Here is a 22587-nt window from a genome sequence, read left to right on the forward strand (position 1 = left end):
AGTTGGCATTTTACTATAAGAAAAAGAATTCGTATGCATTTATTTATACCAGAAATTCTTTTTTTATTCAATGGGTTATACTTCATTATTATCATCATTTATTTCAATACTCAGATTGTCCCCCATTTGCCACTGGGAGCCCTTTCAGATTGGCTTGCATGCCCTTTTGATGTGGTCCAGTCAATCTTTGTGTATTTTTTTTAATGTTTATTTAATTTTTTTTAATTTTTTTTTTTTTTAAGACAGAGACAGAGCATAAGCAGGGGAGGGGCAGAGAGAGGGAGACACAGAATCTGAAGCAGGCTCCAGGCCTCTGAGCTGTCAGCACAGAGCCAAACGCGGGACTGAAACTCATGGACTGTGAGATCATGATCTGAGCTGAAGTCACGCTCAACCGACTGAGCCACCCAGGCACCCGAGGGAGAGAGGGAGAGCGCAACAGGGAGTGAGCACAAGTGGGGCAGGGGCAGAGACGGAGGGAGACACAGAAAGGTAAGCAGGCTCCAGGCTCTGAGCTGCCAGCACAGAGCCCGTCGTCGCAGGGCTCGAAGCCAGCAACTGCGAGATCATGACCTGAGCCAAAGTCGGCTGCTTAACTGACTGAGCCACCCAGCCGCCCCAGTGTACTTCTTTACTTTAAACAACAACAGTAACAACTTTAACTTGAAATCATTATAAATTCACAGGAAGCTACAAAAATAATACAGAATGTTCCTTTTTTTGACCCTTTACCCAATTTCCCCCAATGTTTACATCTTCCATAACTACATTATCAAAATTAGGTTATTTGCATTGATAGGATGCATGTATATAGTTTTATGTCATTTTGTCACCTGAACATAGCCTTACTTTTGCCATAAGATGCTAGAGGCTCATTTTATAATTTTCCTGCTCTAGTCCTAGAATCAGTCCTTTCTCTAAGGATCCTTAATTCCTTTTAGAGGAGAGTACTATTTCAAGACCATGCTCTGGGGCATCTTGGTGGCTTAGTCGGTTAAGTGTCTGACTCTTGATTTCGGTTCAGGTCATGATCTCACTGTGAGATCGAGCTCTGAGTCGGGCTGGGCACTGACAGCGTGGAGCCTGCTTGGGATTCTCTCTCTCTCCCTCTCTCTCTCTCTCTCTGCCCTTCCCCCGCTCACACTCACTCGCCCTCTCCTCTCTCTCAAAATAAATAAGTAAACTTAAAAAAATTTTTTTTTAAATCTGTATGTCTCAAGCTCTCCTTATCTTCTCTAGCCACACTGCCCTTTTTAAGGTTTTAAAATCATGACAGAGGTCAAGTCAATGGGAGTGGGGTACGAGGTAGCTCTGGAGCAGCTGGGGCTTTCACAAGAAGGAGTGTGGGAGCCACACCAAAGTCTTAAGAGGAGGGAGCTGGCAACATATGGAAGAACTGAGCAAATTAATAACTTTTAATACTGGGAGAAGGAATGAGCTTTTGCTATTGGGAGAAGAGGTACAAATATGGGAAAAGACAAAAGCTAGAATGAGCACATGGTATTGGAATGGAAGTGGGGCTGTCAGTCTAAATAAACACATGGTTTTCAATAAAGATACATGCAAATAGAGATGTAGATTGAGTGCACACACACACACCTGTGCTTCCTTCATCTGTCCGCCGGAAGAGTCTAAGCACAGAAATACTCCAATAGCAGTGAGCTCACCTGGCACCCAGAACGTGGTTTTGTTGGTTTTTTCTTAAGTTTATTTATTTATTTTGAGAGAGAGAGAGGGAGAGGGAGAGAGCATGCGCACATGTGCAAGCCAGGTTAAGCAAGAGACTCTTGATTGTTAAAATATCACCTTTACTTAGACAAAATCTGTTAACTTTTTTCCAGAAATATCTGCCAGCATACTATTAATAGGTACTTGTTATCATAGGCAAGGCCACACGTTGGAGTACTTGTTTTTTTTATAGAAGAAAAACAGTCATTCATCCAGAAGTTCCGTAACTTTTAAAAGTTCATTGTGACCAGATAGCCAGAAAACTTTTGTATGAAACTTTGTCTCACAAAGTATAAAATTCTGTTAATCTATTATCGTAAATATTAGTGTTGATGAAATGTTGTACTACCTTGCCCTCCTAAGGGTTTTTACTTCTTAGTTGTAAAAACTTGTTCTGTGAATGATGCAGTGAATGAATTTCAATTTGTGATGCTACACATGTAGTTCCAGAGGCAGTTTTATATTTCATTTAAAGTATCGCTTGGGTGGCTCAGTCGGTTGAGCGACTGACTTGGGCTCAGGTCATGATCTCATGGTCTGTGAGTTCGAGCCTCGCATTGGGCTCTGTGCTGACAGCTCAGAGCCTGGAGCCTGCTTCTAATTCTGTGTCTCCCTGTCTCTGCCCCTCCCCCACTCATGTTCTGTCTCTCTCTGTCTCAAAAATAAACAAACATTAAAAAAAATAATAAATAAATAAAAAGTATCAGTGGTTACTATTAACAAAGGTTTTTTTTAACTATTGTTTTCATTAGTTTGCTGTTGAGAATATATTTTCTTTAGTTATATATTTCTTCATTGTAATAGTATCTGACCATTTTATTCATTCATTCATTAAAAGGGTAGTGTTTTATTTATTTTTAATGTTTATTTATTTGTTTTTGAGAGAGTGAGAGAGCTCATGCGCATGAGGGGGAGGGGCAGAGAGAGAGGGGAAGACAGAATCTGAAGCAGGCTCTGTGCTGTCAGTGCTGAGCCCAACATGGGGCTTGAACTCACAAACCGTGAGATCATGACCTGAGCCGAAGTCGGATGCTTAACCGATTGAACCACCCAGGTGTCCCGGTATACAACCATTTTTAAACTGATCAGGCTAGAAAAAGTGAGTACTTTCTTTCAACTGTATAGTAAACCTCTCTTATTGTAGAATTTATTTTGTTACTTATTTCTTCAACATTTCAATTATTTTTTGTTTGTCCTCCAAAGATACCAGCTATCAAGAAAATGCACTTTAGTTTTTTACCATACTGTTTTTCATATATTTTAGCCATTTAAAAAAAAACCTTAGTAAGAAGAACTAGTGTTTCCCAGTGGTGTGTGAGTCTTCAAGAAAAACACCTTCTTTTGATGTTAAACTAACAAAACAAAAAAACTGAAACATAAAAGAGGTGTCCAAACATTTATCATTAAGTTTAATGGTAAACTTGGTAAAAAGGAAAATTGGTAAAGTGCCGGAAAGAATTCAGGCATGAGACATTATGCAAAGAATTATAGAGATTTGTTTCTGTATTCTTGTTGTTTAGGTTTTAAATATCTTTCTAGTTGTGGTGGCTTTGGTTTTGTCCAGTCACAGACATGAAATACAAATTCTGAAAAGCTTTGTGTTCTGGAACAATCATGTGCCATAACTAACAAGGTTTAGGAGAAGAAATGGGATAGGATCAGACTGTGTAAAACCTACACAACTTGCAACCAGAACGCTAACAAGAGCAGTAACAATAAATAAATAAATAAATAAATAAATAAATAAATAAATAAATAAAAAATAATCAACACTGCATCACAGATATTTGAGTTTCTGCAGCCTTAAATCTTGAGGGTTGTGCTGTTTTCTCTGAGATTTAGGCCCACAAAGGCCTTTACTTCCATAACCTTCTTTATCATGTTTTTGTTTTTGTTTCTGTTTTTTTTAACAAAGGAAAAATGTCTTCTCATCTTTTTCATCTGAACTTGTAACCTCCCTTGATAGCTTAATAACATGAACAGTGTAGGGGTCTTTGAAGCTACTGTTTATATTTTAGGAAAGCATTTTGGCATGAATTTTGGCTTTTTTCATAATGTCTTATATTTCGAAGACTTTCTTTTTAATTTGAGAAAGCTTGCCTGTCATTTAAAAACATTAACAAGCTGGAAAAAATCATGTATTTTACTTAACATTCTAATCATTCCCTTCTGTCTATTTGCATATGAGGTAATTGTTTTAGAAGTTCAGATTATAGCAGAACTATTTATTATATGTTATTAATGGTTATGAATGCAATTTAGTAGGCTTCAGGTAACTTAGTTTTAGGGGGGTGATAGGATTAGCTTGCCATCGTTTTTAGCTTTATAATTTGGGCCATAAGAGCTTATATAAGGAGCAGATAAGGGATTAACACTGCCATTTTCTCTTCGTACAATTTGCATTTTAGTATTATCTTAAATCTGTGAATACATGTATTACATTCATCTTCGGGTAGTTTTGTTGAAGTGTGGTCGGTAATAAATTGTACATATTTAAGTTTTACAGTCTGGTAAGCTTTGGCATATGTTTACACCCCAAAATGGATTGTCTTAAATCTCCTTGGAAATCTTTCTACTAGGGAATTTAAAAGAATTTAGTAGGTCATATTTACCTATAATAAGGTAAGATGCATATAAACTGTAGAATTTCACACTTCGGTGAAAGCTAACAAGAGTGCGATGTTACTGAAAACTTCTATATTGAACTTAAAATGTTTTAAGGTTAAATATGCAAAATTGTAATATCGTCTTCCTGCACCTTAGTGGATCATCTTATATATTCCAATTGAGTACATACAGCTAACTTAGGAGATTTCTGAGGTCTGTTGGCATCTTGTGGATACTTGGAAATACGGTACTAGGTCCTGGTATAGATAGTAGATAGAATTATCAGCCATAGAAGTTGATCATTAAAATTAACTCCGTGTGTGTTTGTATTATTACCTTTTCCTTTTGAGTGTAGGAGAAGTTATGGTGATTTGTGAGTTCAAGTTAAGGATGTTCAGTGTTTTTAGGTATTTTTTTTTTTAAACCAGGGTTACTAACGTGTATCTGAATTGACAAGAAATTCTTATTTGTATTTGGGGTGTTGTTATTGCCAGAAATTGAGCAATATGTAGAGGAGTGATGAATGAAATGATAGTTGATAATCAGCCTTTGTAAACTCTAGATTTGCCTGTATGGTTTTCAGATTGTTTTAGCAATGCGACCTTTTGTCTGCCAAGTAATAATGTATGTACTACCAAAATGTAAAACAGATCAAAAAATAGTATATTAGATTCCCTTAAGACTTGCTCATCTTCTCTTTTATTTATGGGGGAGTGAGTGTAGATACAGTAGATGAGAGAGAGAGAGAGAGAAAGAGAGAAGGAGGGAGGAAGGGAGAGGGAGATGGGACAGATACTTAATTTAAAAGGTTAAAATTTTTTTCTAATTGTTGAAGTGTTACTTAAAAAGTCCCCTCAGATGAGGAGAAGAAACATTGCTTCCTAGGTGAGGATGAAATATACCTTGCTTCTGTAGTTCCTGTTGAGAAAAATTTAAAAAAGAAAAAATTTTTTTTTAACATTTATTCATTTTTGAGAGACAGAGAGTGCGAGTGGGGGAGGGGCAGAGAGAGAGGGAGACAGAATCCGAAGCAGGCTCCGGGCTCCGAGCTGTGACCACAGAGCCTGACGCGGGGCTCGAACTCAGGAACCGTGAGGTCATGACCTGAGCCGAAGTCGGACGCTCAACCGACTGAGCCACTCAGGCGCCCCTGTTGAGAAGAATATTTTACTTTTTCAGTAAAAGTATGGGGCCACTGAGTCTGCAGAGTTACATATATAATTAGAAGGAAAAGGGTGTATACTTTACAAACACTTTTTAGTTTGCTCTTTTGTGGTAGTAGTTGTATGGGTAGTAGAAATAGCTGCTTCTGGTTAGAGCTTCTGCTTCTGTTATGTAGCTAAATGGCTCCGTCCAACAGCTTTTCTCCATTATCTACATTCCTTTTCACAGTGGGGTTTTTTATGAGAATTAAATGAGAAAGAAAGTGACTTCCCTCGGCACAGAGTTGGCGCTCAATGTACATTGATGTCCTAATGTGATTTGTGGGTATATATTTTTGCCCTCTGATTTTCATGAGAGCTTGGTTTGTAAACTTGGTTGTGCCTTCAGAAGTTTATTATTTAGATGTGATTAATATTTGACTGGAAAACTGAGGATATTATATGTGTCAGAATAATGATGTGATTGGAATATTTCCAATGATTGCTTTTATGTGGGATATAAAATGAAAGGTTTAGGGGTGCCTGGGTGACTTAGGTGGTTAAGCGTCCGACTTTGGCTCAGGCCATGATCTCATGGTTCATGAGTTCGAGCCCCACGTCGGGCTCTGTGCTGACAGCTCAGAGCCCGGAGCCTGCATCAGATTCTGTGCCTCCCTCTCTCTCTGGCCCTCACCCGCTAGTGCTCTGTCTCTCTCTCTCTCTCTCTCTCTCTCAAAAATAAATAAACATTAAAAAAATAATAAAATAAATGAGAGATTTAAATGTCTATAGTTTAAAAAAATACTACTAGGAGCTAGTGACATACCAAATTCTAATAATAGGCAAGGATAGTGTTGTGTTTGAAATTCCTTTCATTCCATCTCATTCACCCAGCAGTTCAGTTGTCCACTTCTCATCTAAGTTTAAGAGTTACAGGAAACGTATTTTTCTTCACCTGGGAAATGTGATACAGAGTATAAGGTTATATGACTTCACGTTACCCCTTCCCTGCCAGCATTTCAAACACAAGTAAGAATTTAAAAGTGGAGGATGTCTTTGTAATAGAAAACCTTGGTTGAAATTTAGCAAACTTGAAGAGGAATTACTTACTCATTTTTATCTTATGATGTAATAATTAGCACCTGAGTCAGGATGAGGGGGGTTCTGGAGTATAAAGTTCACCGGCCCCACACCCCTCATTTCATGTTTTTCATGAAGTTTATACTACTTTTCTGTACAAGTTTTAAACAGAATTTTAAGGAAATCACATTTGTTTTTAATTACCTAATATGTATTTGAACATTAATTAGTAAGAAATGGGGTATATCAAATATGTTTCATTTGGGAACGTTTAAAATTTTGTTCTCAGGGGTGCCTGGGTGGCTCAGTCGGTTAAGCGTCTGACTTCGGCTCAGGTCAAGATCTCGTAATTCATGGGTTTGAGCCCTGCGTGGAGCTCTATGCTGACAGCTCAGAGCCTGGAGCCTGCTTCGGATTTTGTGTCTCCCTCTCTCTCCGCCCCATCCCCGCTCACGTTCTGTCTCTCAAAAATGAATAAACATTAAAAAAAATTTTAAATTTTTTTCTCAAAGGAGCTCGGTGTCCTTCACATGCCCAACCTAGTTAAATGTGATAATGACCACAAAAATGTAAAATACTTAGGAGGAGACTGGACAAGAAATATATAGAATATATGTAAATAATACTTTATTGTGGGAAATAGAGAATTTAAGTTGATGGAGCAACCCACCTTGCTTTTTGGTTGGAAAGTCCAGTCTTCCCAAATTAATCTGTTAACCACTATAAAAATTCCTGTTCAAGCTTTGGGTAGAAGCAACATTTATTTGAATTCCAGAGAGCCCTCAGGGAGAAAAAGAACATATGATTTGTAGGAGGCAGAACAGTGAAAAGTTTTAGAATTTAAAATAGGACATGTTTCAGTAGAAATAAGGAAAGCTAGAGGTAATAAATGAGTAACTTTTTTGAAATCTAAATTTGTTAAAGTGTGTTCTTTAGTACTTTACATCTTGAACACTTAGTGAACACTTAGATTTTATACTATATTATCAGTTACAAAATGCACCTCAAAAAAATGTTAGAATTTAGGGGAAGAAAAGAACAAAACCACATAACTCCATGATCATATCACATTTCTATACTTTGTTGCATTTCCATTCAAAGTTTTTCATATGCGTACTCCCTTAAGTAGAATGATCATACATTCAATATATTCTGTGCTTTCTTTTAGCATTAATATTTTATATTAGTCTTTACATAATCTTTATAACCATCATTTTTAATGGTTGCTTAACATAGCTCTAACAAGCCTTAATAAAATCTTAGTATTTCTTTACCAAATTTTTAGGTTGCTTTGAATTTCTTGCTATCATAATGTTGCTCCTAACACTTATGTGTTGTAGGTCATCATTCCTAGATTTTAATTGGCTGAAATAAAATTTCAAGCTGTATAAAGTTGAAGATTGAAAACTACTTGGGAATAAAAAGAGTTTGTTAAGTGGATTACAATATAAGTACATTCATAACAAAAAATAGGTATAGTGACTAGTCATTTTCAGATTTAACCTTTGTTTCACTTGGCTTTATCAACAATACATGATTAGTTATCAGACTAGCCCTGTGATGTAGATGTTGTATTATACTGATGTTGAAAATGAAATTTAAAGAAGTAAAATAGTTTTCTTTATGGAACACATTAAGTTAGTAATGTAACTTTTTTTTAAATGTTTTTTAAATTTATTTTTGAGAGGCAGAGAGAGACAGAGCATGAGTGGGGGAGGGGCGGAGAGAGAGGGAGACACAGAATCTGAAGCAGTCTCTAGGCTCCGAGCTGTCAGCACAGAGCCCACCACGGGGCTCAAACTCATGAACCATGAGATCATGACCTGAGCCGAAGCTGGATGCTTAACCAACTGAGCCACCCAGGCACCTCAGTAATGGAACTGTTTTTGGTTCCGTCTGTTAGTATCAAAGATGTGCTGATAGGCTTAGATGAAAAAGCCAAATATAAAGCACTTTATGCCCCTACATCTCTTGAATGTAATCTCTAAATGCAAAATATCTATTTGTATGGTATTGAAAATACTGGAAATAAAAATAACTAACATTTATTGAGTGATTGATCGATCAAATGGATAAGGTCTGTTTGGAGATGAAGCTTAAATTTTAATTTCACAACTTGTGGAACTCATCTATATTTAGGTTCTTGGTGGGTGGAAATCATATGGGCAGACTTCTAGTTATAAAATGAAGGAGATGGCTCTGTATAATTAACTAAACAATTGACTGGAAACAGAGATTTGGAGGATTGTTCTTAGTCTTTGAGTGAAAATGTGACTCAAGTTGTTTTACCTTCTAGTAAAGAAGGCACTAGTAAACAAAACTTTACCTTCAAAATTTGAAAACTGCTGGCATAGCTGTATTGTTAGAGTGGCTTGACTCTCTCGCTTTCTCTGTGCATACATCCACAAAGATATAATAAACATTGCTTTGTGTTATTGGCCATTATCATCTCCAACATTTCTATTCTTAATAATACTAATTATTTTCTTTGTATATATTTGTTACCTTGAATGGGCGGAGTTTTTTTAGTGGGGCGTGTCCCAAAGTCTATGTATAGTACTTAATTTTGTGAGTGACAGATACGCAAAATATTTTTTAAGTTTGATTTATCTACAATCAGTATTAGAATAACAACTTTAATTTTATCTGCTAGTAGTTTTTCAACTGAATACCAGTGTTAAATTAGGAATAGGATTCAATCAGATGATGTATTAACTATCATGATAATTAAAAAAAATATTTTTTTAATGTTTATTAATTTTTGAGAGAGACAGAGCATGAATCGGGGAGGTGCAGAGAGAGAGGGAGACACAGAATCCGAAGCAGGCTCCAGGCTCTGAGCTGTCAGCACAGAGCTGGACATGGGGCTCAAACTCACGAACCATGAGATCATGTCCTGAGCCACAGTCAGCTACTTAACCGACTGAGCCACCCAGGCGCCACAACTTTTCTGATATTTTATAATGAGGAGGAAAGTAACTGATTTTCTGTTTTATTCTATAGGGAGTAGTAAAATACTATATATTCCTTGAGGAGGAAAACTTTATTTTTAGAAGAAAAGATATACAATTTTGATTTATAAACCAAAGTACAGTAATTACAAGTACAATTTGATCTTAATTTTATTCATGTGTTTCTGAACAATATACTACGTTATGCATAGTACTTTGATTCATATCTTCCTGTTGATTTAATATTTTTAGAAGAAAAAATTTAGAACTTAGTTAAAATACTAAAAATACTAATAATTACTGGGGCTCCTGGGTAGCTCAGTTGGTTAAGCGGCCTACTCTTGACTTGGGCTCAGGTCATGATCTCATAGTTTGTGAGATCGAGCCCCATGTTGGGCTCCTTGCTGACAACACAGAGCCTGCTTGGGATTCTCTCTCTTCTCTTTCTCTGTCCCTCCTCCGATCCCACTTTTTCTCTTTCTCTCTCAAAATAAATAAACTTAAAAAACAAACAAACTAGTAATTACTTGAAGGAGCATTGAACCCAATCCCAACCCTGCTATTTTCTAACTGTGCGATTCTGACAAGTTCTCTAAGTTTAATTTCTTCAATTAAAAAAAATGATGTTAATAACACCTACTTCTACAGTCTACTTGGAAAATTCAGTGAATTACATGAAGTGATGTTATAGAAAGTGTTTGCCACAGTGTCTGGTACGCAAGCTGTCTGTACACAGCAGCTGCTTTATTAACACGGGCATACTCACCATTAACTCTGCACTTAATATTTCGATTAATTCTTTTTCTAAAGCATTGATCAAATCAACTTATGATTCTTTGCACAGTTTTAAAAAATTAAAATATGAAATTGTTCATGAGTGTCTCAGAGATTTCAGTCTCTTAGCACCAGGGCCGGGGCCAAGCTTAGGCCTGTGAGGCACTTTGCCGTAGGCACAAAACTGAAGCGGGTGCCCCAAACTGACATTAATCAAGATAAATAATGTTTTATCACAGTATTTAAAAAATGTAAAAAAAAAAATGATGAACAAAATATAAACCTCAAAATTGTAAATAAAGTCAGGAACTGGAAGAATGCTGTGCTGAGCCACATTGGTGTGTGAGGGTAAAAAGGGCTCTAGAAATCAGGAACCTGTTCAAATACAGAGACTTTGGAAAGACTTAAGATTCGGGTGCCTGGGTAGCTCAATCAGTTTAATGTCCATTTTTGATTTCTGCTCAGGTCATGAACCTAAGGTTGTGGGACCAAGCTCTGCATTGGGCTCTACGCTGAGCCTGGGGCCTGCTTAGGATTCTCTCTCCTTCTACCCCTCTCCCCATGGCTCACGCGCTTTCTCTCTTTCTTAAATTTAAAAAAAAAAAAAAAAAAAAAAAAGGCTTAGTATCAGTGGAAATTGTATTCTTTGTTCAAGGAGGTTCTCCTTCCCCCTACAATTCAGAGTTCAGATTTTAAATACGTTTTTGATATAATTACTCTTTTTTTTTTTTTTAAATGTTTAGTTTTGAGATACACAGAGAGAGAGGGCACGAGCAGGTGAGGGACAGAGAGAAAGGGAGACATAGAATCTGAAGCAGGCTCCAGGCTCTGAGCTGTCAGCACAGAGCCCATCACAGGGCTCGAACTCACAAACCGTGAGAGCAGGACCTGAGCCAAAGTCTGTCACTTAACCAAATGAGCCACCCAGGCGCCCCATAATTACTCATCTTTAAGTGTTCTAAATATGAATGTTACTGTTAGAAATGTATTACTTCATTAATGTACCATATATATTGTTTTAAGGAAGTAGGGAGTTTTAAGAACTCATTTTATTGTAACTTATAGGTAGTTGAAAATATATATAAGCAAATAGGAAAATTTCTCTTATGCTTCATTAAGTTAGCTACTCAAGTTTATATAGTGAAGTTAATTTATAGGATGCAAAATGTGTGTGAGACACTTTCACCCAATACTCTTATTTCTTACTTTCCTCAATGACTTTTTTTCTTTAAAGATTCTTTTTTGTTAGGTGACAGGATACATTTAGTTTATTTAATTTAATTTGACTTGACAGATCTTAGACTAAATATTGTAAAATAAGCATTAAGGATTTTACTCATCTGATGTTGATAAATGATAGCAGATATATTAATATGACTTAGATTTTTCTAGGTGAGATAGAGGGTATAGTGTAAAAATAATATGGAGTATACTTAAGTTTCAGAAGTTTCTCCACGTGCATATGGGTGGCTTAAAAATTTATATTTTATTTGCTAAGTTGGATTTCTTTGGTCCCACAGTTTTTAGTTTTGTATTTGTATTTGGAGTTGCAGTAACAGAAGGAGGAAATGTATGAAGAATTCATTTAAATAACATTTCCTGGTTACTTATCTGTATAGCAGATACATAGAAAATATGTTTCCAATTCATTTGTGTTCTTAACTTTAAAACCTGGATGTTGTTCAGTGTTCTATTAGAGGAATAACTTTAATTAAGTTCAGTAATGTTTAAAATATAAATGTATCATAAAATTCTAATACTGTCACTTGTAAACTGTTGGCTTGGGCAGATGTTTTAACCTGCCTTATAACTTTAGTTTCTGTGCCTACTGATGTGGGTATAACTGTAGTAACCTAGCTTATATTTTGTTATCAGGATTAAAATGCTGACTGCATGTAAAAATGCGTTGCACAGTACATGGCGCAAACAAGTCTAGAAAACTTCCTTTTGTTAGTAATAGATACTATATTGACTATGGTCAAGTTGGAATGCTAGGTATTATTTAAGGTCTGTGAGTGTGAACCCAAAATAATGTCTTCAAGAAGGTTTTTGTTTTGTTTTTTAAATGCGAGTACAGCAATCATAGTAAAACAGAAGTAGTAAGAAGGTAATGAATGGTGATTTGAAAATAACAAATTTATAGTTTAAATAGCTCTTATGAAAGTCACTGATGAGCTCCACACTCTAAATTCACAGCCTTAAATAACTATATTTGAAACAAGTCACATTGACTATGTATGTATCACTCTCTCATTCTTGCTACTAAGATAACACAAGTGTAGATTTTCTTCTTCCTTTATTGGTTCCTTCTTAGTCCCCTCTTCTCATTCTCTTAATGTTGGTATATCCCAAGACTCAGTCCCTTGGTCCTTTTTTATTTGTCTCTACTCCTTTAGCGATCTTACCCAGTTAAAAAATACTATCCATATGCTGACAACTCATAATTTTATACAATTTTCAGTTAAAGGATATTTTGGGCTGCATTTAACAATTGAAATTCCTAGCATAGTGTCTCTATCATTTTGCTTATCATTTCAGGCATTCCCAGTTGGTGAAGTCTTTCCAAACTTGTTCCTTTTGGGGGAGTAGAGGGGAGGAATGCATTTTATTTGGATATTTTGTTTTACTTTATTTTATTTTAAAGTTTATTTTGAGAGAGAAAGAGAGCACAAGCAGGAGAGGGGCACAGAGAATCTGAGGCAGGCTCGGTGACAGCAGAGAGCCCAGTGAGGGGCTTGAACTCACAAACCCTGGGCTGAAAGTGACCTTAGCTGAAAGTCAGACACTTAAGCGACTCAGCCACCCAGGCGCCCCATTTATTTGGATATTTTAAAACAGATATTTAGGGGCAGTTTATAGTGAAAGTGAAATCAAGTCCAGCACTTCATTCTTTCTTGGCATTTAAAATTTTAAAGGCTCTGCATTCAGGAAAAGTTAGGAAAATAAGCCATTACATACATATTTTCCACCATGATCATTATAATGGGAAAAATTGGGTGTTGGCTTGTACCTATTTGTTCAGGAAGGCAGTAGTATAATGCCCTGTTCTCTGCCTTCCTCTGCCTCTGATGTTAACTTTTCACATGTAGATAACCACAGTCCAGTATTGGAGGAGATTCATGTTTTCTCAGCCAGTAATATTAGAGATGTGGAGGATTTAGTAACTGGGCAGGTTTTCGGAGGTTAGCTCAGGACTTGATTGAAAGCTGTATCTGACTTACCTAGTTGTGCAGTTTTGTATAGAACTTGGGCAGTAAGACTTCTTTCAATTTCTTTTGGGGCTGAGATTTTCGTTCTAGCTACTGTTTTCCCAGTAGTCAGTCTGGTTTTGGTTCTTTACCACATCAAGGCCCTTTTAATTTTCCGCCATTGGTTTTACTGCTCCCTGCCCTTAAATCTTCTGTATATTTGTGCCTTTAGTTCCTATTCATTATTTGGCATTTTTCTCTTTGGCCCTTGAATATTTTTTGGCAGTGCTAGGTGGTTTTTCTTTTTTGTTTGTTTTGTTTTTGAATGTTCTTTTAAATGTGGTCCTGTCATTTATATGCACTTGGAAGTGATGAAAGGGACAAATAGTGTTAATTTTGTTCATTGCTTTGGAGTTTTGGTAGTAGGCTTATCTTTCAGTTTTATTCTTTAAAAAAACTTTTTTTTATCTCAGCTTAGTATCACTTTCTACAAAGGGAATCTGTTGAAATCACAGACACTGAAAAACAAATCTCACTGCCTGGGCTTTATATGAAAGTACGTAACAAGGACGATCATAGACACAGGTTTTTAAGTCCTGAGCTAACCTAGCCATTGGATCTCAGTATTAATTTCATATACTGAAAATACTGGTGTCTTAAAAAATTTCATAATTTGTTTCTTAATAAGTGATACTAAATAGAATACATTTCAGATGTGAAAATTTATAAATATAAAACCTCAAGTATAAATGTACATTTTAAAATATATATTACCCCATACATTTTCTTCGGATATAAATTATTAGCAGATTAAAGTATTCTAGTATTATTCAAAAATAAATGCTATATAAAAAAAAAACAATGCACAGGTGAGGTATTATTTGATCTTTAAAAATGGCTTAAGAAAACCAAAATGGTATTACTGATGAGTTGAACAACTGCTGAAAAAGCTTTCTGACTCTACCCTGGTAGGATATATTGTGGGAAACATTTATAAGTTATTTCCAGATTTTCTTCTTGACTATTTAATCTTTACATGATCCCATCTTCTTGTGATAACTTGTAGGGAGGATGTGGGATAAGCAGGGATTCAAGCCTTTTATTAATGTCAAGCTGTAGCTTTTTTTGTTTTTCCCAAAGGATTTCTTTTTTCATCGTTATGTGTAGATGGAGACTTTAATTTTTTTCTTTAATGTTTATTATTTGAGAGAGACAGACAGACAGACAGACAGCAGGGGGAGGGGCAGAGAGAGAGAGAGGGAGACAGAAGCTGAAGCAGGCTCTGGGCTCTGAGCTGCCAGCACGGAGCCTGACGCTATAACCCACAGACCGCGAGATCATGACCTGAGCTGAAGGCGGCCACCCAACTGACTGAGCCACCCAGGCACCCGAATGTGTAGATGGAGATTTTAATGCAGTTACTTTTATCATATCTGTATAAAGTGTTCATATTCCATTTGTTTGAAAAGTCTCTGAACCAGAAGAAGAAATTTCTTCTTGTAATAGAAGCTTTTGCCTTGTCAGTTAAAATTTTTAATTCTTGTAGAGGTAGGTTGTGGAGGTACAGAAGAAGGCTTTCCAAATAAATGCACCTTTCTTTGATTTAAAGCCATTAATTATGGGTATACCTAAAAAAATAAGTGATTCAGATTTTACATTTTAAACCAATAAATTTATTGCTATTTAACAATAGCAAAATTATGCCCAAAAGATATAGCAATAATTTGGTAGTTAAAAATAGCCAAGTATGCTAAAATGCTGGAATCCTTGAAGCAGTTCATCTGTCCTGGAGAGGGAAATTGTGGGTGTATATATGTGTGGGATCTCAAAGTGTGACTTTAATAATCTCAGCTTCACTGGAAGTTGAATATTTATTATTTTTAATGTATTTTTTTTCAGTTCAGGAGAATTAAGATTGTTTTATGTGTCTGCATTGATGATATCAGTGGGTTGGTTATAAAGAATTTTAATTTTGATAAAAGAAATTTTGTAGTTTACTCTTAACACCTGTGCCCTTTCTGTTATTAAATAATATTTTCATAAAATGTGAACAAAATATTTGAAGAATGAAAATTAAGAATATGAAGTATAACTGAATGGTAAATAAACATAGGATGTGCAGTTTCTCTGTAATTAGTAAATTAAAAACTCAAGTTGCCTTTCTAATTTTCCCATTTTCCACCGTACTCACATTCCTAAAAGGCTTTTTAATTGCTGTTTTATTTTTTAGCAATCCTTCAGTTCTTTGAGCTCCTTCTTTACTCTTCCAAGCTCCTCTTGGTGTTAGTCTGGCCATTGAGACTAGGGATGAGTTAAGTGTATTGGACCTTTAAGTTTTAAGTAGTGTTTGCTATGTCATTTCCTAATGGCATGAGCTTGGACAAATCAAAGTCACTTACTATCTAAGCCTTAGTTTATATTTTAAAATGAAGAGTACTTCTTCATGCCCTCTTCAGAATTACTTGGGGATGAGACAGTATATGCAATAGTGTTTTAGAAATATTGTTACCTTCGTAGACATATCCTTTGAGTAATTAAAGACTTTGTTTCTTATTAGTTTTTCTTAACCCTCATCAAGTTATATGTATGTACTTTTTCTTATTTTGACTATAAATTTAATGTATGCTTGTAAAAAGTAGAGAAAATATAGAAAACTTGAAAAGAAATCTGAACATTGTGTTTTCCTGTATTTATGTTTTTAGGGGAAATTTACTTTTGAGACTGAGTTCCCTGAGTGTAAGGATAGTTAGTGTCATATTTATTTTTGGATTTTTCTGTTCTGTTCTTTGTATGCATTAGGCCAAAAAAAAAAAAAAAAAAAAAAATCAATGCTTGTTAAGTGAATGGGAACTTCCTTAGGTTGTCTGTCTGTCTGTCTTTCTTTCTTTCTTTCTTTCTTTCTTTCTTTCTTTCTTTCTTTCTTTCTTTCTCTCTCTCTCTCTCTCTCTCTCTCTCTCTCTCTGTCTCTTTTTGTTTTATGGTATAAGTTTTGGGTGTACAGCTTTATAATTGACATCTTGTATATACTACAAAGTGATCACCACCACAAGTCTTGTTACCATTCATCACCATACAATTGACCCCCTTTACCCATTTTGTTTACCCCCCACCCCTCACCCCCTTCCCTTCTGGTAACTACTGGTCTGCGTTTGTTTTATTTTGTTCATTTGGGTTTTTTTAGATTCCACATATGAGTGAAATCATAGGGTATTTCTCTTTCTCTTTCTGACTTATTTCACTTAGCACAATATCCTCAAAGTCCATCCATGTTACTGCAGATGGCAAAATTTCGTTCATTTTTATAACTGAGTAGTATTCCGTTGTATATACACTATCTTCTTTATCCTAACTATTCATCTGTTGATAAACACTTAGGTTGTTTCCATATCTTGGCTATTGCAAATAATGCTGCAGTTAGCTTAGGGTTGTAAATATTTTTTCAAATTGGTGTTTTCGTATTCTTCAGATCAATACTCAGAGGTGGAATATCTGTCTCATATTGTAGTTCTACTCTTAGTTTTTTGAGGAATCTCCATACTGTTTTCCATAGTGGCTGCATCACTTTACAACCTCACCAACAGTGTGCGACGGTTCCCTTTTCTCCACATCTTCTCCAGCATTTGTTACTTTTCTTTGGTAATTCTAGTATGTATTAGGTGAAATCTCATTGTGGTTTTGATTTGTATTTCCTTAATTATTAGTGATGTTGAACTCTTTTCATGTATTATCTGTCTTTGGAGAAATGTCTCTTCAGATCTTCTGCCCATTTTTTAAATCAAATTTTTGGGTTTTTGTTGTTGAGTTGTATGATTTCTTTATATATTTTGAATATTAACCCCAAATTAGATATGTGGTCTGCAGATATCTTCTCCCATTCAGTACGTTTTCTTCTCTGTGCAGAAGCTTTTTGGTTTGATGTAGTCTCCTTTATTTTTGTTTCTCTTTCCCTTGCCTTTGGAGTCAGATACATATAAAGATGTCACTGAAACCGTGTTAAAAGGCTTACTGCCTATGTTTTCTTCTAGGAATTTTATGGTTTCAGGTCTTACGTTCAAGTTTTTAATGGATTTCAAGGTAATTTCTGTGTGCGGTATAAGACAGTGGTCTAGTTTCATTCTTTTGCATGTTGCCATCCAGTTTTCCCAACACCATTTATTGAAGAGCCTGTCCTTTCTCCACCATATGTTCTTCCTCCTTTGTCAAAGCTTAATTGTCCATATATGTATTGGTTTATTTCTGGACTTTCCTTTTTATTGATCTGTGTGTCTGTTTTTGTACCAATACCATACTGTTTTGATTTTTATAGCTTTGTGGTATAGTTTGAAATCTGGGAGGATGATCCCTCCAGCTTTGTTCTTCTTAAAATTGCTTTGACTATTTGTTACCTTTTGTGGTTCCATACAGAGTTTACAGTTATTTGTTACAGTTCTGTGAAGTATGCCATTGGAATTTTGATGGGTATTGCATTGGATCTGCAGATTGCTTGGGTAGTATGGACATTTTAACAATATTAACTCTTCTAATCCATAAGTAGGGAATATCTTTCCATTTATTTGTATCTTCTTCAGTTTCTTTCATGAATATCTTACAGTTTCCAGTGTGCAGGTCTTTCACCTCCTTGGTTAAATTGATTCCTAGGTATTTTATTCTTTTTGATGCAGTTGTAAATGGGATTATTTTCTTAATTTCTTTAGTCTGTGTGTATTTCTGTCTCTTTTTCTTATTTGAGAGAGAGAGAGAGAGAGAGAGAGAGAATGGGGAACAGAGGCAGAGAGAGAAGGGGAGAGAGGGAAAGAGGGAGAACGGAGGGAGGGAGAGAGAGAGAAAAATTTTAACAGTTCTATGCTCAGCGCAGAGCCCAACATGAGGCTCGATCCCACGACCGTGGGATCATGACCTGAGCCAAAATCAAGTGTCAGATGCTCAACCTACTAAGCCACCCAGGCGCCCCTGTGTGCATTTCTTAAAGTCAAAAAAGCGTGGTGAAATTTTACTGGGCATTTAAAGAGAGAAAGGAAGACATCTGACTAGCAGAAATAATAGTGGGTGCGTATTTTAAGCTGATATTTTTCTACTGGCTAAAATAACAAAGGAAAACATGATACAATCATTCATAATATTCTCTGGCAGAAGTTAGGAAATGAGTTAAAACTGTTGGATATGGAACCATTGGACAATTTCATATCAAAGTAGATTGATATTTATTTAGCAAGAACAACGTATAAAATTTAAAGACTTTTTTTTAATATTTGGAAATTGTAACAACTTTCTTTTTCCTTTTTTTAATTTTTTGTTAAACAGGATGGCTTAAATTCCTTGGTCCTTGATTTGGATTTTCCTGCTTTGAGGAAAAACAAGAATATAGATAATTTCTTAAATAGATGTGAGTAACCTTCATATTTGATCCTATAACTATACTTTTGATAAGAGATTTATGTGTGATTAACATTATAGTCTATAAACTATTTAGTTTGCTAGTTGGTTCACTTAAATGCTGCATTCTTTATTTTTAAAGAAAAACTGCAGATCTAGTTGCAGTATGTTAAAGTTCAAGGTTTTATATAAATTATTCAGACTAAGTTTAGCACAGGTTATTTATGGCAGTTCAAAGAGAACTTTTAAATTAATGCCAACAATTTTAAGACTTAGATTTACACTGCTTAGGAGACTTAATGAGCCTTATGTTTGTATGAATGTAGACATGTCGGTCTAGGTAATGAAAGATAATGCGATAACAATTATTGTCATCTATGCAGTAACTTAATATTTGCCAGCATTGATGTTGGAGTGAAGGTGTAGCTGAGGTTGAATTCTAAGAATAAATTCTCAAGATAATCTAATACACACTTTATATCATCGTAGTAAGCTTTTTAAGTTGGAATTGTTAGAGACTGGGCTATTTTCATGATTAAACAATCTTGTCTTTAGATACTATATCTACAATATGTGATTACTACTTCCCAAAGAAGTAGACTATGAAAATTTATTACTAAGGTTAGCCTTGCAAGTAATTTCATAGCAGCTCTCGGCCGTGATTCAGAATGCACTGCTAGGACGCGTGGATCCTCATTGTTCAGCTGTCATCTTGTCAAGCAACAGAATAGCTTAATTCTTACTTTTTGGTTGTCAGTACTGTTTGTTTTATATGTGTTAATAAACCATGGAATTTTGGTTCTTTCATGTAAAGTTAATATGTATCTTAGCTTTTTAAATAGCAACCTTTGGACACTGACAGATTTAGCTAAAAACTAATCCCAGTTTCTTGAAATGAAAATTTGTTTACAAATATGGTGATTATTGTAAAGTATTGTTTATAAATGTAATCTTTTTTATTGCAGATGAGAAAATTGTGAAAAAAATCAGAGGTCTACAGATGAAGGCAGAAGACTATGATGTTGTAAAAGTGATTGGGAGAGGTGCTTTTGGTGAAGTGCAGCTGGTAAGGAAGTATTTGTTTTCTTCTTTTATATTATTTTTAAAGACAGGGTTTTGTGAAATACTACCAACAGCCCCTGAGTCGATGTTATTTTTCTGCCCAGCCATGCCAGAATTAGTTTTGTGAGCTTGGTCAAATCATTCCATCTCCGAAAACCCTCAGTGTCTTCGCCTGTAAAAGGAGGTAATTGTAAACTGATACCCCACGTTTCTTGTAACTCTGAAACACTGAGATTTAGAATCAGGCCAGTGTGGTTTCATACATGACCTTTCCAGCAGTTAATATTCCCCAAGAACTATTGTGTTTTTATTTAATATGTTCAGATTAATAACATTTATTCTTCCTTAACAGATTTTATTTAGATAATATGAGAAACATTGTAGTAACTGAAAGACATAATAATAACTGAAAGTACATATGAAATTTATCTTTGCAGATGAAAGTGGTACCAACTGGAAATATAAATGTTTGTAATAAATGTCATTTGTATTAATGAGGAACTGTAACAATACTCCTGTTTTTGTCACTCGAATACGAAATTCCACTTTTTGTCCTTACAAATTATTGTCTTTGATTAAATTATGGGGTCAAATTCTGTCTTTTGCTCAGTAGTGTTCTTCTGTTTTTTGATGGAGCATGAGAAAAACACTGATCACTGTGTGTTAGCATAATTTCTTTAGGAACAAGTCACTTTTGCTTCTCTTTCATTCCTTCTTTTTTTGATAGGTTTATTGAACTTGTAGATCAGGGTAGTGTAATAGGTGTGATATATATCTATAAGATATTTGAAAAAGTCTGTTATGCTTAAAGAGGATATGGAGAAATGTCAATGAATAAGCATATGGAAAGACAGTTTTATAATTTAATAGACATATAATTTAATAGACAGCTAATTTAATAGCTGTATCCTAAGGAGACTGAGGAAGGCATGAATTGTACCTTGGACAGAGATCCCCAGGGACAGATTTTAGAGTTCTCTCTTCTCCTATTCACCACTTTATTAATAAGGCATTTATTGTATGGGGGCAGTGGTGACGCGGTGAATAATTTTGCAAATGAGTTAAAACTGAAGTATGAGGATGATTTCAGATGATAAGTCAAAATCCAGAAATCATTAGTTGGGAAGGCCATTGGCCAATAAAAGTGAAATTTAACCAGAATAAAGAACTGTACTTAGATGTGAAGAACTCAAGAAATAGATTCCTTAACAGTAATTATAAATTAAAGAACAATTTTCCTTTAATGTAAACCAAGCAAGAGTCGTTGGTGATGTGGCTGTCCAAAATAGTAGAGGAAGTTTGGATCGCTTTGATATAGGTGTTGTGTTCTCTCTTTTGAGATGATTGGGCCATAATGGAATACTCATTCTCTGTGCACTGTTGCCCTGTCTTAAAAGGCATGTTGGTAGAGGGTACTCAAGGGATGGAACGCTCAGGGACTTGAAATGATGCCATCTGAGGTGTGGTTGAAGGGATTGAGACGTTAATTTGGAGTAGATTTGAGGAGTGGGCTGCCTTGGAAGGTAATGTGCTTTTTGTTTGTTTTGTTTTGAGTCTCTGAAAGTGGTGTAACTTCGGCTGGTAGAGTGCGCTTGGAGGGGGGAGCGGGGGCGGGGGGAGGGTCAGAGATTGGATTACGTGGTAATTGAGTTGTGACAGGTCCTGCAAGATAGTGGAAAATACAAAGTAGTTGAATCTTATCTCTGCCTTGGCCTAACTCAAAGATTATAGTGAGTACAGACAAGTTTCTCAATCTCTCTGAGTTCCAAACTATAGAATACAGATGATAATACCTGTGTCATGGGTTTGTTATAGGGGATTAAGTGAATTAAAAATAAATAAGCCTGGGGAGCCTGGGGGGGCTCAGTTGGTTAAGTGTCAGACTTTGGCTCTGACACTCACCACTTGTGAGTTCGAGCCCCGCGTTGGGCTCTGTGCTGACAGTTCAGAGCCTGGAGCCTGCTTCAGATTCTGTGTCTCCCTCTTTCTTTGCCCCTCCCCAGCTCATACTCGATCTCTCTCTCCCTCCCTCCCTCCCTCTCTCTCTCTTTCTCCCTCCCTCTCTCTCTCTTTCTCCCTCCCTCTCTCTTTCTCCCTCCCTCTCTCTCTCTCCCTCTCTCTCTCTCTCTCCCTCCCTCTCTCTCTCTTTCTCTCTCTCTTCCTCCCTCTCTCCTTCCCTCCCTCCCTCCCTCCCTCCCTCCCTCCCTCTCTCCTTCTCCCTCTTTCTCTCTCAAAATAAATACACACTAAATAAAATTAAAAAAAAAATAAGCCTAGTTATAGTGTTCCCTGTTAGCCACTATTAAAATTATTGCCTATTTGATACATAAATTCATAATACAAGTATTTGAAATAAATACATTGTTTCTTCATAATCAGGATTCAGTGTAGATAAGAGAGAATAGAATTTGGAATTCTGTTTTTGAAGGAAATGTGACAGTTCTTGGCTTGTCGTGTTTTTGTGGCAGGGTAGTCATTGTTCTGTGTTAGGTTAGTTTGATAATTCAAATTCAATACGTTCAAGAAAGAAAAGGAAAAGAAGAGGGTTTTATTTTTGTTGTTAACTTTCCATTCCGAATTTTATTTTCTATAAAACAAATTCACATGTTTTTAAAAATGAGAAACACTTTAACATTCCATTAATCTGCTGACCTGACCTAAGAACTTGGAGCATGTTTGTTT

The 22587-nt window shown here is 35.8% G+C and overlaps 1 protein-coding gene across 3 annotated transcripts in view; it reads left to right on the plus strand.

Annotated features, from left to right (window-relative positions):
• ROCK2 (Rho associated coiled-coil containing protein kinase 2) overlaps window positions 1–22587 on the plus strand; it is a 137385-nt gene that overhangs the window by 38020 nt on the left and 76778 nt on the right. For 2 of the 3 annotated variants that reach the window (XM_042982491.1, XM_042982490.1), the window contains exons 2-3: window positions 18772–18853; window positions 19809–19909. In XM_042982491.1, the coding sequence (XP_042838425.1) occupies window positions 18772–18853; window positions 19809–19909 (183 nt within the window). Of the gene's footprint in view, window positions 1–17401; window positions 17545–18771; window positions 18854–19808; window positions 19910–22587 lie in introns of those variants that run through there. The other variant, XM_042982492.1, reaches the window with a different exon arrangement.

Source organism: Panthera tigris, chromosome A3 (genome assembly GCF_018350195.1).
Source record: "Panthera tigris isolate Pti1 chromosome A3, P.tigris_Pti1_mat1.1, whole genome shotgun sequence".
In the NCBI taxonomy this organism is placed as follows: domain Eukaryota; kingdom Metazoa; phylum Chordata; class Mammalia; order Carnivora; family Felidae; genus Panthera; species Panthera tigris.